General features: G+C 42.3%; 1 protein-coding gene across 2 annotated transcripts in view; it reads right to left on the bottom strand.

Annotated features, from left to right (window-relative positions):
• Positions 1 to 13,673, bottom strand: part of CRYL1 (crystallin lambda 1) — a 76,151-nt gene extending 62,478 nt beyond the window's left edge. Inside the window, exons 1-2 of one of the 2 annotated variants that reach the window (XM_045017817.1) lie at positions 13,573 to 13,673; positions 7,552 to 7,659 (exon numbers count right to left, since the gene is read on the bottom strand). In XM_045017817.1, coding sequence (XP_044873752.1) covers positions 7,552 to 7,634 — 83 coding nt within the window. In that variant the 5' untranslated portion in view covers positions 7,635 to 7,659; positions 13,573 to 13,673. Of the gene's footprint in view, positions 1 to 7,551; positions 7,660 to 10,320; positions 10,479 to 13,572 lie in introns of those variants that run through there. The other variant, XM_045017807.1, reaches the window with a different exon arrangement.
• Positions 13,674 to 17,053: the final 3,380 nt, after the last annotated feature.

The following is a 17,053-nucleotide window of genomic DNA, read 5'->3' as shown; positions in this document are numbered from 1 at the left end:
CCCTGATTTTCAGAAGCTTGAAAAATACTATTCCTAGCAATGCAGTCCCTTCCCATTTCGTCCCTCTGAAAGCTCTTGAAATTATTACAGTTGTACTGCATACTTTTTGAGAGTTGTTAGTTAGCTATTGCTTCTGATCAAGTGAGCAAGAGACGAAACAAAATATTGCTGGTTTTGGAGAAGGGCAGTGAAGGGGTTAGCTTATGTTAAAAAGGAAGGCTACTCTGATAAAAGTTTCTGTCACAGGAGCCCCAACATGACGCTAGAGCTACCACCATACCCCTCATCAGAGCACTCTGTGGATGGAACCCTCCAAAGAATTTCCCAGGGTGAACCGCCAGCATCCTGCACGAAGAAAAGAGCAAAAGAAGCAATGTTCAGCAGCGTTAGGGGCAATGACGAGACAAGCCCAAACAAGGAGCCAGTAGCTACAGCAGTCTGCCTTACTCCTTCCAGCAGCACCAGGGGGCAGCACATTTACACAGACAAAAGCCATTTCAGTCAGCAATTCCGGATTCTGTGAGCTGTTTTGGGAGACTGATGGCTTGGGTGAGAGGTGTGTAGGGTGACCAGATGTCCCGATTTTATAGGGACAGTTCTGATTTTTGGGTCTTTTTCTTATATAGGCTCCTATTACCCCCCACCTCTTGTCCCGATTTTTCACACTTGCTGTCCGGTCACCCTAGAGGTGAGAGACCGTTGTGTAGGGCTGAAGGGGCAACAGGGGCGGCTCTAGACATTTCGCCGCCCTAAGCATGGCGTCATGCCACGGGGGGGCGCTCTGCCGGTCGCTGGTCCCGCGGCTCCAGTGGACCTCCCGCAGGCGTGCCTGAGGAGGGCCCACTGGTCCCACAGCTCTGGTGGAGCCGCGGGACCAGCGGACCCTCCGCAGGCACACCTGTGGGAGGTCCACCGGAGCCGCGGGACCAGCGGACCCTCCGCAGACAAGCCACCGAAGGCTGCCTGCCTGCTGCCCTCCCGGCATCCGGCAGAGCGCCCCACGCGGCATGCCACCCCAAGCACGTGCTTGGCGTGCTGGGGCCTGGAGCCGCCCCTGAGGGGCAAGTGGAGATAACTGGGAAGAGGGGTAGATAAGGACAAGCCCCAGTGGCAACTTCACAGCCCCAGACAGTAATGACATATGAGTTTACATTCCAAAACTGACCTATGAACTTTCTGCTCTCTTCTGTCCAGTGGCTGTAAGGACCCACCCTAGACTCCTGGACTGCAAAAGAGAGCAGGAGATTCCTGAGACAGGCATCCAAATGCGTGTGTGCAGGGAGAGAGGAGTTAAGATGTTATGTAAAGGAAGAGGGCCCATTGCTCAAAGGAGTTGTGTGGACAGCTGTTTGTAAAGGAAAGAGCAACAAATAATGCAAAGATGAGCGACAACTGGAGTGGGAAAAATATACACAGTGAGACCATGGACCCTGCCCAGAGATCACATTTTAAAGTGTACAAGACAGTACAAAACAATGCAGGCCTATGAGTAGGGTGTGTTATTTACAACCAGGATACTTCCCAGAACAAGCGAATTTTCAGAAGTTTTTTGAAGGGAGAATTTCTTTACATGATTCTTTTGTTAAAAATAAAATTTAAGTATAGACAAAGTGGCACTGAGACATGGCAAGAATACAACCCAGAAGCTGGTCTTTCCTCTGTCTATTCCTTCCTGCTGTGACTCAGATTGGAGAGGTGTGCAGATGGATGGTTGGCTTGAACAGCAGTGGCAATAAGGCACTGAATTCAAGCTGTGAGGTTGGGATAGGTAGAGCTCACGAAGGCTTTTTCTGGAATAGCATATTGCGGGATCCTACGTGATAGAATATCCTGCAGTTGTGGGGAGGAAGGGAGATGGAGGGACTATCCTAACTTGTCCTATAGACTGAGGCCCTACAGAAAGTAGAAGTCCATGGCCTGGTGATAGAGGGCATCCTGCCCCTGTATTTGAGTGTAGTGGGTGGCTAGGGGGTCTGTTGGTTTAAACAAGGCTACACACACCCCGCAAGATTTCTCTATAGCTGGTAAACCAAAAAGGTAGGTGCAGATTATATTAAAAAAGAAAACACAGAGAAAAATACTTATGAATTCATATATGTAACAAAAGAAACTAAGGCCAGAATTTTTAAAGGTAGGTGCCTAAAGCTAGGCTCCTGGTTAAAAGTGGATTGATTTTCAAAGATGTTGAACTCCTGCATCTCCCACTAACTTCAGTAAGATTTATGGGTGCTCAGCACTACTGAAAATCAGGCTATTTATTTAGTTACCTAAATATTGCTTCAGGAACCCAACTTTAGATTTAAAGCTTCTGGCTTTCATTTCTTTCATACAGTGACTAGTGGAGCTCTCCCTTACTGACTGGACAGCCACCACAGGCCCCAGGAAGGGCCAAAATTAAACACGTTGCTAGGTATTTCCAGATTCTAATACTTACGTCATTTTTTACTGCAGTGTTCTAAATTCCTAACTCAAACACTTAGTTTTTCTTTTGGTGTGTACACTAAATGCATGAGCAAAGAAACAACTTTCAGATAAGGTTACCCAAGACCCCTTCAAAAAGTGACAAACTTCTCAGGGTATCTCAGAAATATCTCTATTTATTTGGTGAATATGAGGGAGAAATGGGGGGACAAAAAAGAACTTTTATAAGATCTATACGCTATTTGTTTCCACTTATTTTGCCAATAACTTCCATTGATATAATTAGGAGATGAAAGATACTGTCCAATGTTTTACCGCTCAGGATTCCATAAGAGTCTGTTCTATTGAGTTTAGGCTTTGGAGTTCTTTTTAAAAAGTTAATTAATTGGATATAGAGAGAATAGTGTTTTATTTATATAGAATGTTACCCAGCCTTGCCTCTGTATCTCTAAGTGTTAGCTGAGGTGCAATTTTGTAAGTGGCATCCTTAAAAATACACACAATAATATATGGGTAAAAGCCGGCCACAAACAGCTACAATTAGAATACAATACGTTAGTTTCTGCAAGAAGAAAAACTGACCACAAAACTAACACAAGTTCCTCTTTTCCCCGGTAATTCACTTTTTCCTTTACATTATTTTTCCTTACAAGTTAAATGTTGATGTGAAACAAAAATTGCTCCATAAAACATGAATCAGCGACCTAAGGGAAAATACTTGTCATCCTTTTCAGCCATTTCTTATCTCAGTTGCATAGTTAAGCAGTGCACAGTGGGATGAAACACTTCTAATGTGTAAACATTTTATAGAACAGAATATGAATTCATGCAAAGTCTTTTTGGAATCTGACTTCCCATTACTGTATATAGCTTCCTTCTTGCTGTAGTAAGATGAGGCCCTGAAACATAAACTCTTGTATCAAAGGCCCAGTCTGAGGCCTGAAGCCTGAACCAAAGTATTTCCAGACATTGCTAAGCAAAAGCTGGGATGTGAGCCAGAGGCAGGTCCCACTAACAGAAGTTGGTGAGAAGAGGGTTGCTAGAAGCAGGTGCATCCACACATAAGTGCTAATAAGAGGAACTTGTGCCAAGATGACGTCAGAACACTCCACAGAGATAACGAGGCACAGGCAGGTGCATCTTAAAAACCAGGTCAAAAGGACAACATGATGGATAGATTTGTTTGAACCAACATGATCAAAGAGGGAGACAGCCCCCAATGAGTCAAGGGGCTGTACTTCAATACATCAGTAGGGATGAGTAATCTGTCCTGTAACTGTATAAAAGTTGGTCCCAGAGTGCACATCTTTGTCCAGCCTAGGGGTCAGTGGAAAGTCCCACCACTGACTGAGCCGGTCCATTGCCACCGAGCACAAATTTGTAGTATGTCTTGTAGAGTATACGGGAAACTATTACTGTGTTCGTTTGACAATAAACCTGGCTCAGGTTCCTTCATACCTTACTAGTCTGTGGTCTTTGGGGGTTCTCTCGGGGTTTGCGGTGTCAGCGATCTGCGCAGAGCTGGGGCAGCGCACAGAGGGAACACACGCAGCCGACTGTTATCATCATCGAACAAGAGCAGAGCACCACACCAGTAGCTATTGACAACACTTGCCTTTTCATAAGCAAATGCAACATACATAAGTTCTGTGTTTAGTCTCAGAAATAGGGTACTACTTGGTCTTCTGACCCACTAACTTTTAACTTTAACATGCTGTCCTCAAAGAATACTGTACTCATAAACCAAAGGGACTGCTACTTGCAGGAAAAGAGTTTAATGAATGGCAAAAAGGTTACAGTATACACTTTACACAGCAGGTTGCACCATTACTGAACAGAGACCATGAGAATTTAGCAATTGGTGTGGTGTAGAATTCTTCATTAACTTGTCCATTCAACTGAGCACTTCTAGGCTGTTCCAATATAGTGAATTCTTGTTAAGAATGCTACTAGTGTTAGTTCTAGCTGGATGTATGTCACTTTTACAGCATGACCTTCCCCTTTTCCTCCCATTTCCTCTGTGTCAGGGCTCTAAATGCTGTGTGCCTGATAACAATTAGCTAGGCAGGAAATGTGTCTCACTTAGTTATACCTTATACATTCCTGTTTCCTTACCTTATGCTGATGTACTGTATGTGTGCTCCCAGCTGATACACCTCCATATTTTCAATCTTGCCGCAGTGGGCCCAAATTTCATTATTTCATTTGTTATTTGCTAGCATATAACTACTCTATTAGTCAACACACCTGCCACAGGGCATGCTTTAAATTTTCAATACTGACATTATTAGGGAGGCAGCTTTATTGATATTCTTGTTCCACCTGGATCTCCTCTCCAGTCACAGGGCAATGGAAATAATTTAGCCTGTGGACCGGCTCAGTCAGTGGCGGGACTTTCCACTGACCCCTAGGCTGGACAAAGATGTATGATGGAAATAATTTAGCCTGTTTTGCGGATGTATACATGGTAATTAATATCCATTGTGTAAGACTTGCATAAAACCTGAAACACTTGCTTCAAATATGGTTTACAAACTATTACTCTGGGTTTTCCTTTTATAAATCAGGTTTATGTCCTAAAAAGTGATGAATACCCAAGTTTTATTACATTTCTTTGTACAAGTAATTTGGCATCTGTAGTCATTTATTATTTTTAAACACATTCTCTCTTGGTAAAAAGGGTGATCTTCAAAAAAAATTTTTTGGTATACTCAAATTTCTTATGGTTTCAAACAGTTGTATACAATAAATTCAGGGTATGTGAACCATAAAACAGTAGCTATTTGATACAAAAGCTAATTACAGTGGAACAAAATTCCCTTTTTTCAGTTCTAAAGGTGTGTAACATGATAGATATGCTGACGTCTTCCCCAATCTTCTTTTAGAGGACTTAAAAATAAGGAAAATCAATAAAACCAAAATTCACAATGGAGTAACTGTCAACTTGTTTTGTAGGAGTCATAATACATGCATTGAAAAACACCATGTAAAATCATAATTTTACTCAGCTTCCACTGCAATTAAATATTTCAGCTCCTGTAGCAGAACCTAGCATCATGGCAGTAGTTCAGAGTGAATTATAGCAGTCTGCTGTAAAGTCACTGTGTTAAGAGTTTTCATGCTAATGTGAATTTGAACTATCAATATAATTTTTATCATCAAAACATCACCTAATGTAACTGCACAATCTGTTCTTACTCATATAAATATTGAATGAGTTTCAGAAAATCATTAAGCAATCTACTTCTATTAAAATATGCTGTGTCACTGAGTTTCACCGATTAATTATATTGTGTTAAAGAAGAATTAAGTCTCTTGACATGTATTGCTTTTTACTACAGAGTGCCTTGAGAGTTATGCATGAAGGAAGAGACTATGTGGAAACATCCAACTAGTCTATTTCCTTTTATGCTTTTTTTTTCCCTGTGTTGAAAGTTTTTGGGTGAAATCCTGACCTCATTAAAGTCCATGGGAGTTTTGCCAGCATTTCACACATAACCTGTTCTTAGGATATGCCTACACTCAAAACACTGCAGTTGTGCCACTGTAACACTTCAGTGTAGACACACACTACAGCGACGGAAGGGGTTCTCCCATCACTGCAGTTAATCTACCTCCCCAAGAGGCAATAGCTAAGTTGACACATACAGATGGAAGTTTTCAGTGTAGTCCAGCCTTTACTTTCCTGTAAATACGCTAACTCCCTCACAGCCACCACAGATTTCTCTAAGTCAGAAATGCACAACCTGTGATATTGTGGTATAAAGGTATTTATATTGGGTTATGGTGTCACCAGAACATCAGAAGTTATTTCATGTCACAACAAACATCACAAAGCAACAACAAAATGCCATGCCTACAGTAAGTGGAGGACTCATCTCTCATGTTGCCCAATTTCCTAGTTTAGGGCTAGACAATGCATTTTTAGCACTGACCTGAGTAAAACAGTGGGTAGCTGGACTGCAGCACAAAGAACCACAGAAGAGATTGTGCCTTTCTGCCCACCCTAGTTCACTGGTGTGTAATCTGCGACAACTCTTTTTGGTTCATATTCCTCTCCCCAGAGTCAGCTGGCTCTGCCTCCCCACATTCCACCCACCAGAACCAGCGCAACCTACAAGTCACCTCTCCCACTTGCTTCCTTGGGATGTAGTATCTGGCTCTCAGCCTCTGTGCTTCTCCCCCAGCACTTGGAGGTAAGATCCACATAGCTCTAATTTGGCAGACAAATTGGAGAAGGAGGAGGGAGAAAAGCTTTACTCCGCATGATCACATAAGGGCTAGATTGTCACTAGCCCTAAGATGGCTTACAGTTCTTTATAACACTTCCCCATTTTAATTAACAATAACTGAGTCATCAGTAAAACTTGCTACCTCACTAGTCACCCTTTCTGCCAGGTTGTTAATAGATACAGAACACTGAACCCAGCAGTGATCATTAAGGAACATAACCATTGATATCCTTCCATCTTGGAAACTCTTTAGACTCTGCTTCCTTTCCATTCAAAAGCCTCTATGTGCGGATATTTTCAGTTTACAATTGTACTCCATTCCTGAATTATTAAGTCACCAAGTTTAGAATTTGTGGGTGACTAAACCCTAAGATCCTGTAGGCTCACGTTTTCAAAAATAGGAGGTTAAGCTCCATATCCATCTTTAGGCACCTACGGGTAGTCATTTTTGAAGTCTCTAAATGACTTAAGAGCACAATCCCACTGAATTCAATGGTACTTGTGTTCCTAAGTCACTTAAAGAACAGGAGTACTTGAGGCACCCTAGAGACTAACAAATTTATTTGAGCATAAGCTTTCGTGGGCTACAGCCCACTTCATCGGATGCATAGAATGGAATATATAGTGAGGATCTATATATACGCACACACAGAGAACATGAAACAATGGGTGTTACCATATACTCTAACGAGAGTGATCAGTTAAGGTGAGCTATTACCAGCAGGAGAGAAAAAAACTTTTTGTAGTGATAATTAAAACCCGACATGCTAACTTTAGGCTCATTTTTTAAGAAAAGGGATTGCGGTCAGAATATTTTTATAATTGTAAATGCTAGACCTGAGTAGAGATTTATGTTGCAGTGCCAGTTTATCTCAGTTGAAGAAATCAGGTGACCTACCTAATGTATTCCAGAGCGCTTGTTATCTGCTGTTGCACAACATCATAAAGTTTTACTCTGAAGCCTCCACCAGCAAACACCATAGCCCAGCTGCGACCAATGAGTCCACTAAAGAGGAAATAAATAGAAAATGTTTATGCATGTAACTACATAGTTCACTTCTGCACCATCAAAAGGATTGTTGATTTAAATGGGTAATGACTTTTCCTACCTGGGAAAAATGTGCATTGAATGCAGTAGACTACAATATGGCCTCTATTTGTTTGACCACCAGTATAATAATTTATATGAGTAATCAACTGCCGCTGCATAGCCACAAAAGGATTACGGGGGTGGGGTGGGCATATAGGAGGGAAACTAGAGAAGAGGAAGGAATAGTGAAAGGTTGGAAGAGGGAAGGACAAAGGGGGGCACAAATAATTTGTGGTTTGTTTTTTATTTAAACTGTTAAAATAAGCTCTCAGTGGATGTGACAAGTCACTGAAAACATAGTACTCTGTTCTGAGCTATATCTTCTGGACAGCGCAGCTCAGGAGGTACAGGTTGGGATGAGGAGGGGCAAATATGGCTTTAAGGCATCTTTGTGTCCTCTGAATTCTGCACACACCCCTAAGCTTGAGTTGGAGCAGCCTAAGAACACCCACGCTAAGGTGTGCCACCATGCTGTAGCCTGTGCAGGAGAGCTCAGTCAACAACCTTTGGAGAGGTCATGTCACAGCTTGCAGCATGCATGCTGCAAACAAGAGGAAAAGAGCACAATGATAGTTCATATTTCTATAGCATCTACCCTCCCAGGATCTCAAAGCGATTCACAAACATTAATAAATGAAGCTTCACCATAGCCATTATACTCCTCTAACAAATAGGGACACTAACGTACAGTGGTTAAATGACTTGGTTTTGTTACAGATCTGCTCTGTGACATTAGTCAAGAATAGAAACCAGATCTCCTTACTTCCATTCATATGTTTTTTAACTATTACACCATGCTTCCTCTTGTTGCTAAGAGAGGAACTGCTCTTGTATTTTCCTTTGAACTGCACGAGTGCCACAGGAAAGTTTCATTCTACAAGGCCATGTGACCAACAGTGAAGGAGGACATAGGTAATGAAAGAGAATCAGCAATATGCCAGGAGGCAAAGGAAAGGCAGAAGAGGAAAGAAAACCGGAACAGTCTTCAATTAAAAACAAAACAGGAAGCTTTTCAAGGAGACAGAAGGAAACAATGGAAATAATTGGAACACAAACAGACTTTAACTTCATGTTAAATGTTGCTGAGCTGGCACAAAGCTGTTCTCTCCTCTTTCTCTGAAAAAAGAAACAGGATTCCATAAAAAAAAATAATAAACCCAATTCGCATCAACTTCTAAGCTGTTTACTGAACCCATGTGGATATGGGATTAAAACTTGTTAGCCACTGTGGCATCCTTATATCGTGGTTATCACTAAAGTATTTGTTAAGTGCTCCTTAAACTATTATAAGCTTCTTATTATTCTGCACCGTCAATATTAAGGAGAAATCCATATATTGTGGTGTCTTGATGCCAAGCAAGGAGTCAAATTTTGACATACTTTTAAAAATCTCTATTCCATACTTTGACTAACACGCTCAGAGAGCACAGCACTTGTAAAGATGTCAACACAACACTGGTGCAAGAGGGACCCAGGCCTTAGTTTCAGGTAACTATAGCTGCCCACTTCTCACAACATTCCCACACTTTGTCTTGGTTAGGCTACGTCATATGGTGGCGTTACACATTATGTACAGACAGGACAAGCCTTCTGACCCTCGGCATACCAATGGCAAATGACGGGTAACTAAGTGTGACCACCAGCTATTAGTCTGGTCACTGTCATGTGACAGCATAAAGACACGTGCCTGAAAATATAACTCACACCTCAAATGGTCTTTCAAGGCAGGCGGCAGAGTACTTTAGCTAGTCAGTAGCAGGTGTGCATTTATAGTGGTTACTCACAGCCACTGATAAATCTGAAGTAACTGGAAAAAGCTATTTTTAAATAAAAAAGCTAATCAGCTTTATCTCAAAAACAAATTGAAATGAGACTTGTATTAATCTCAGTCCCAAAAAGCTACTTCTTCATGTCTTGCTTCAAATAAGTACTATTGTGATACTGTATCTTATCTCTACATGCCTTATGACCTTTACATAAACTTGAACCCACACACAACACAGACAAATACATGGAGAGTTGTGCTTCACGATAAATGAATATGGAGAGAATGAGCACATGCTCACAGAGCTATAAAAAGGGGTAACAAAAGAGACTCTACACTGGACTGCAGCACAAAGTTTTCAGAAGGATCCAAATTTATCAGCAACAGAATGACATATGAACGTATAATAAACCAATCGCACTAAAGCAAAAGTTTTCACAGTTGATGCCTTTTGTACTAATTCTGAGTAATTGTCACTGTTACACAATTTAGATAGATAGATTATTCTCAGTTAACACCTTGCTGTGGTATCTGACTGCTGTTACAGCTGCAAAAACTAAGGCAACATTTTGTGCCTGCACCTATTGGCAGCACATAGACATCATCAGGAATCAATACCAACAGCACAAAGTCCAGGGCTGTGGTTTCACTGGCAGGGTTGAGGTGAAATGCCCAAACCCTTCGCACTTCCCTGTGGCATTTGTCACCAGAGCCCCTGGTGGCTCTCAGCAGAGCTGGTACCTGCTGCTCCCTCTGGCCACTGCATCTAGCCTCTAGACCCTGCCTCCAAACAAGAGACCGCTGGAGCTTACCTGCCAATCACCACAACCTGTCCCGCCTGGGTAGGCTCCATGTCCTGCAGGGACCCCTGCCGCTGCAGGAGCGGGACGCACCACCAGAGCAGTAACCTCCGGGGGCACCTCCTGCTTAGGGACGCTCTCTCCCCATCCCTCACAGGATGTCACAGCCTCTCTGATTGGCTCCCTGTACAAGCGTTCCGATTGGCTGCCCGAAGGGCCCCTAAGCAGTTGCTCCTATAGAGTCCCTGTGCCGAGATGTTTCGCTTACCCGACGGTGAGGAAAAAAAAAGGGCGGGCGGGCACGACAACCAGCTCACCCGTCAACCCGTAATTACCAGGCGTTAGGAGAGTGATTCTCTTCCTGGCTCATTGTGAGAACGACTGGGGAGGGTGGAATTTGGAGGCAAAGAGTCTCCAGCAAGGTTGTATTTGGGGAGCCCCATTTCCCAGCCCCCACCACAAGTCCCCAAACACCCCCATACAAAGTCCCCTAGTCTCAAGTCCTTCCCCCTAGCAACCCTCCCCCCAACACAGCTCACTCCCATCTCTCCTCCCTTGCCCCAAACTCCTCCTCAAAGCTCCCCCCACAGGAATGCCCCCTCTCTCTTGCTTGCCCTGGCCTTCACATCAGCTCCCCCTGGTGGTGACTCTTCTCCCTACCCTTCCGTGGGCAGCAGGAGGATGCACTGGGAACGTCCCTGTTCCCTCCCCACCAGGCAGTGCAGTCACTGCTGAGGCCCAGGGCACCAGCATGTTGCACAGGCGGGGGTGATCAGCATCCCACGGCGGAGGGTGGACATGGAATTCCAGCTATTGCCCATAAGCAAGAACAAAGGAGCATGTGCTTCCCCAGTTGTTCTGCCCTGATTGATGTGCCTGTCATTCAGGCAATCTCACACCTCTTTCCTCTCTACCCCACCACTGTTTTACCTACAAAAATGACAAACACCTACCCTTTTGCCATGCCATTTATAATGTCCATGCAATACAGGCAGGACTTGAGTGTTTAAGGTCCTTTGAAAGAGCTACACACATTAAACTGCAGGGTACTTAGTGTATTTACCTCAGAAAGAGGAACTGCTGAGCTGATCCTCTTTGTTTAAATTAAAAGCTCTCAGTAATGAAATTGGCAGGTCTTTTCTGAACACAGTGTCTGAACAGAAAGAAATACTGTAGTTGTCAGACCACAGTTGTCCTCATTTACATATGAACTATTTGTCTTAAGCCTAACCAGTGATGTGCCTTGATAGCAGTTCCATACTGAAGTTGAGACCTTCAAAATCCATTCTGTGCATTTGTATGGCAGAAGAGGGTTATTGTTTTGAAACAGTAAGTTTCCATTAGAACTAAGAAAAAATAATGGAAATATTTCTGTTGATCTGGTTTTGTAAAAACATATTTCTTTAAAAAAGAAAATGTTGTACCACATTTGACTTGATAATATTCATTTAATGCCTTCAATTGGATTACAATACCCTCTGTTCCTACTGTAGTGCTGCGTCTCCCTATTACTGTGCACTAATCCTATGGATTTGCTACTTGTCTAAGCATTCTCTCTTGTAATATTATGCTAGATTTCCCTGAAAACAAACCATAAAAAGGTTAATATTTTAAATTCATAGGTTATAAGGACAGGAGGGACCACTGTGATCACACAGACCTTAGGACTTACCTCAATTAATTTTTTTTTTAACTGGAGCCTCTTTTTTAGAAAAAAAATCCAATCTTCATTTTAACAGTGCAGATGATGGAGAATCCACCGCAATTAACAATTTGCACCTCGTTTCTAGTCTGAATTTGTTTAGCTTCAACTTCTTGCCATTGGATCATGTTATACCTTTGCCTGCTAAATTGAAGAGCCTATTATCAAATATTTGTTCCCTATGTATGTACTTATAGACTGTGATCACTTCACCCTTCACCTTCTTTTGTCACACCTGCTCTTAAAAGCTATAGCATGTGGTATTAGCATTACAGTAGTGGTTGAAAAGACACTTCCATTCTAAGCACCTATTTTCAGGAGCTTATAAATTTCAGAAAAATTTGGGTTAAAAATTATTATACTTAGACCAAATGTGAATGTTTGTTGTTTTCTTGGTAGAGTCTGGTGAACCTCTGTTGGGATAATTCACAAATGGCCTAGCATTTTAAAAGTATTTTTCACATAGTCTTTTTAATTCTCCAATAAATTAATTTAAAATGTCATTTTCTAAATGTTCTAAATGCTCCATCAAGGGGTGCGGGCCCTGGGGTGGGGCCAGGGATGAGGGGTTTTGGGTGCAAGTGGAGGCTCTGGACTGGGGCCGAGGGGTTCAGAGTACAGGAAGGGGCTCAGGGCTGGGGCAGGGGGTTGGGAGGAGGTTTGGGGTGCAGGTTCTGGGTGGCGCTTACCTCAGGCAGCTCCCAGGAAGCCGTCTGCATTTCCCTCTGTCTCCTAGGCCGAGGCATGGCCAGGCAGCTCTGCACACTGCCCCTGCCTGCAGGCGCCACCCCTGAAGCTCCCATTGGCCACGGTTCCCAGCCAATAGGAGCTGCGGAGATGGTGCTGAGTGTGGGGAGCAGCCCACAGGGCCCTCGTGGCCATCTCTAAGCCTATGAACCAGAGAGAGATACCGTCAGCTTTCTGGGAGCCATGCAGAGACGGTCAGGCACCTTGCCTGCCCCGTTGCAGGCAGCCAACTGGACTTTTAATGGCGTGGTCAGCAGTGCTGACCGGAGCTGCCAGGGTCCCTTTTCAATTGGGCATTCCAGTCGAAAACCAGATGCCTTGCAACCATATACTGGAGCCTGACCCCTTTAGCCATTACCCAGGCAAAACTTCCACAGAAGACAATAATAGATTCTTCTGTGTAAGAACAAGACAACAGGCGTTTTCCTTGCTGTCACTGATGATCAGACACTCTAATGCTTCCATGTCGCCAGTGAATAGATAGATGGGCAAAAACAAGAAAAAGAAGAACGATGAAAAGATTAGAAAAGGAAAAGGGGAGGACATAGGAGGTGAGATTTTCAGGGTCAAAATGACAGGAGAGAGAGTGGAATAAGGAAAGAAGCGTTCCCTTGCCACAGCATAAATATTTGCAGGCCCGTTAATTTGAGTAGATGGTTGGTGACTCTTCTCTTTCCTGTGATCCCTGCAGTAAGATCAGAAACCTTAACCCTATTTAGCAGAGATGTGATGAAAGATTCTGGGCTTAATTAGAAAAGGAAAGCAAAGTTTATCTTGACATATGAGATGTCCAAGTGGCGCAAACATGCACTCACCAAACTGGGCATTCTTTTCTTCTCTCAATATAGAGATTCTTTCTCCTTAGTCTAGAAGCAGTAGGAGCAGCCTTTCACAGTTTCATTGACAGCAGCAAAGATGACCACTCCATTATTTTTTGGTATGTGTTTTCTGTTGAACATGCTCCACTTCTAAACCATATAAGGGCAAAAAATCCTGCTATTGGCTGAAGACAGTAGGCAGGATCTTACTGTAGGGGGAGGAGCTAGGGCTCTATAAGAGTAGCTTGGATGAAGCAAAGCAGGGCAGAGCTAAGTATTACTTTAAACAGGCTGAAATGGAAATATGCAAGAAAGTAAATGTTTGTTTTCTCCCAGGAAAGCAAGGAATCATGTATCTCTGAAATGCAAAGTGTTTCTTGAGTTAGGAAAAATTTACCAAACCCACTGGAGTGGAATGAAAACAGAGGCATAGTTCATGTCTGTTAAATATTAAATGCATTACTTGGTCACTAAAGCAATCAGAAATAGCGTGTTTCACTTGAAGCAAACTAAGGTATGTTGCTAGTTACTATACTATATAAAGCTCAGAGAAATCATGCTGAAGAATGGAAAGTTAGTTAAAATGCTTTTGTTTTAGTAACATTTATCTATCTTTGTAGAGTTAAATGTAGCTGGTAATGTTCAATGCAAATTATGTGATTCTAACTTATTACCAAAATTATATTCAAAAATACTATAATCCTGTAAAAAGCTGTCTACATGAGGCAAAAGAGCAAGTGTAGTGGACAGGTGGATGTTACAAAGGACATGCTATAAATGTGATTTAACAGAAAATTGTCTTAAAGGTGGATTTCCTTGTTAGATAACATCTGCTTTACACACGAACTACAAGACAAGCACTGTTCATAATCAAGGTTTTTTTCACTATATATTTTAGACTAATTTATTTATTTATTTTCAAATCCCATATTGGATCAGTTTATGTACACCTCCACCCCGATATAATGCAACCTGATATAACACGAATTCAGATATAATGCGGTAAAGCAGCACTCTGACAGATCAAAGCAAGTTTGATATAACGCGGTTTCACCTATAACGCTGTAAGATTTTTTGGCTCCCAAAGACAGTGTTATATCGGGATAGAGATGTATTTAGATAAAGTAAGACTACACTGAATTGCTCTTTGGAATAGAATACTATATATATATATATACTAGATCACCTAGGCTCATTACTATATTATTGTGATTAATTTTGCTTTTGTGCTGTATATTTTACTTTTCTAGATCAGTTTTAAAAAATATCTGCTGCTGCCCATTTTTAGTGTAATATGGTAGACAAGAAAATTCTGAAACAATTATTGGGCCTAGTGCTTACTGCTGGTACCATGAGTAGCCTTATGGACTCCAGTACTATTTTCTGACTTTTATTCTCTTAAACCAAAAACCACAATAATATCAATACATTTCATAAATAAACCTTTTAGAAAGCCAGACATGCAAATACTTCCTACCATTATTTTAATTGGGCCACATTGCACATACTCAGAGACAAAAAAAAAGCTTTCTTAAGTTGAAGTTGCTTCGGAAGAAATGATGGTGAAAAAAATTGAGTATGAATAATGAGTTGATGTATATAGATTCAAATATCCATATTGTTCATGTACTCTAACAAAAAACATACACATATAACAGTCAACATAAGACACATCTTGCAAGCTCTTTTCCCCAAGATATGGCAATCAAGAAGCTTATCAGTTAATTTATTAAATAAAGTTTTAAAATACTAATTTCACCACATTATCTGTATTGACTGTAGCTGTGTAGTAGCCAACTACATAAGCAATAACCTTTGCAGCATATTGCACTCACATCTGCATAACACTGATACAATGTAAATATATAATTAGGCAGATATTGCACAATGAACTGCCTAATTATAACTAGGGAGTCCATGTAACTTACAAGGTTTACATGGACTCCCACAAATACTGGACTGCAGCGCATAAAGCGTTGTGGGATAAAACGAAAGCGATTACATGATCCTTGGGGTAAGTTTGTTGTCTGTAGTGTATGTGTTTGTGGTGTGCTTGCTGCTTGACTGAAATATGGTGTGGTCTGTTCGTTTGGGGGACCATGTGCCAAGCCTAGTGACCTGCTAGGCAAGGCTGAGAGCTTCTTGACAAGGCTTTGATCCCTACGCCCATTAACACCCATCATCCCTTAACCAGGGGGCCGGGGTAATCAGGAAGACTAGGGCTTTATAAAGCCTGCTCCTAAGCAACCAGAGGAGTTAGTGAAGAGGGGAGTTTTGCCATGGAATTTAGATAGGGAGCGGGGGCGGGGGGCTAGATATACTTATTCTTTAAACTTAAGGCAATAAACACCCCTGATAAAAACAAAACAACAAAGGAAGGAGTGGCAGGAGTAAAAAGAGAATGCAGGCAGAAGTTCAGCAACAGAGTTGGAGCTATCCAGTTTATAGCACTCAATGCAGCATGCATGATTATCTGCCCTATGGGCAGATGGCATATATGTGTGCATTTGGTGCAAGGAGCTCCTGGCCCTCAGAGACTGTTTGCAAGCTATGGAGGCTAGAGTGGCTGAACTGGAGGAACTAAGGGAGACAGAGAGGTACATAGAAGAGACATTCCAGGAAACACTAGAATGGTGCCACCCCTGGTCTGACAGCCTCTGTGCTGTTGAGGTGGATGAAAGTCTCAGGGAAGGAGAACATCCAACTGGAGCAGAGGGAAACGATCCCATAGTTGAGACCCTCCTTCCAGATGATGTCATGGTATCCTCTCGCACTGAGGATACTTCTCAGGGGGAGGGAACTCCAGGTATTAGGAAGAGACAGGTAATAGTTAAGAACAACATAAGAACATAAGAACGGCCGTTCCGGGTCAGACCAAAGGTCCATTTAGCCCAGTATCTGTCTACCGACAGTGGCCAATGCCAGGTGCCCCAGAGGGAGTGAACCTAACAGGCAATGATCAAGTGATCTCTCTCCTGCCATCCATCTCCATCCTCTGACGAACAGAGGCTAGGGACACCATTCTTACCCATCCTAGCTGATAGCCATTTATGGACTTAGCCACCATGAATTTATCCAGTCCCCTTTTAAACAATGTTATAGTCCTAGCCTTCACAACCTCCTCGGGTAAGGAGTTCCACAAGTTGACTGTGCGCTGCGTGAAGAAGAACTTCCTTTTATTTGTTTTAAACCTGCTGCCTATTAATTTCATTTGGTGACCCCTAGTTCTTGTATTATGGGAATAAGTAAATAACTTTTCCTTATCCACTTTCTCCACATCACTCATGATTTTATATACCTCTATCATATCCCTCCTTAGTCTTCTCTTTTCCAAGCTAAAGGTCCTAGCCTCTTTAATCTTTCCTCGTATGGGACCCTCTCTAACCCCCTAATCATTTTAGTTGCCCTTTTCTGAACCTTTTCTAGTGCTAGAATATCTTTTTTGAGGTGAGGAGACCACATCTGTACACAGTTAGGG

This window comes from Mauremys mutica, chromosome 1 (genome assembly GCF_020497125.1).
Source record: "Mauremys mutica isolate MM-2020 ecotype Southern chromosome 1, ASM2049712v1, whole genome shotgun sequence".
NCBI lineage: Eukaryota > Metazoa > Chordata > Testudines > Geoemydidae > Mauremys > Mauremys mutica.
The sequence above is the reverse complement of the archived record's forward strand: the minus strand, read 5'-3'. Positions and strand labels throughout refer to the sequence as shown.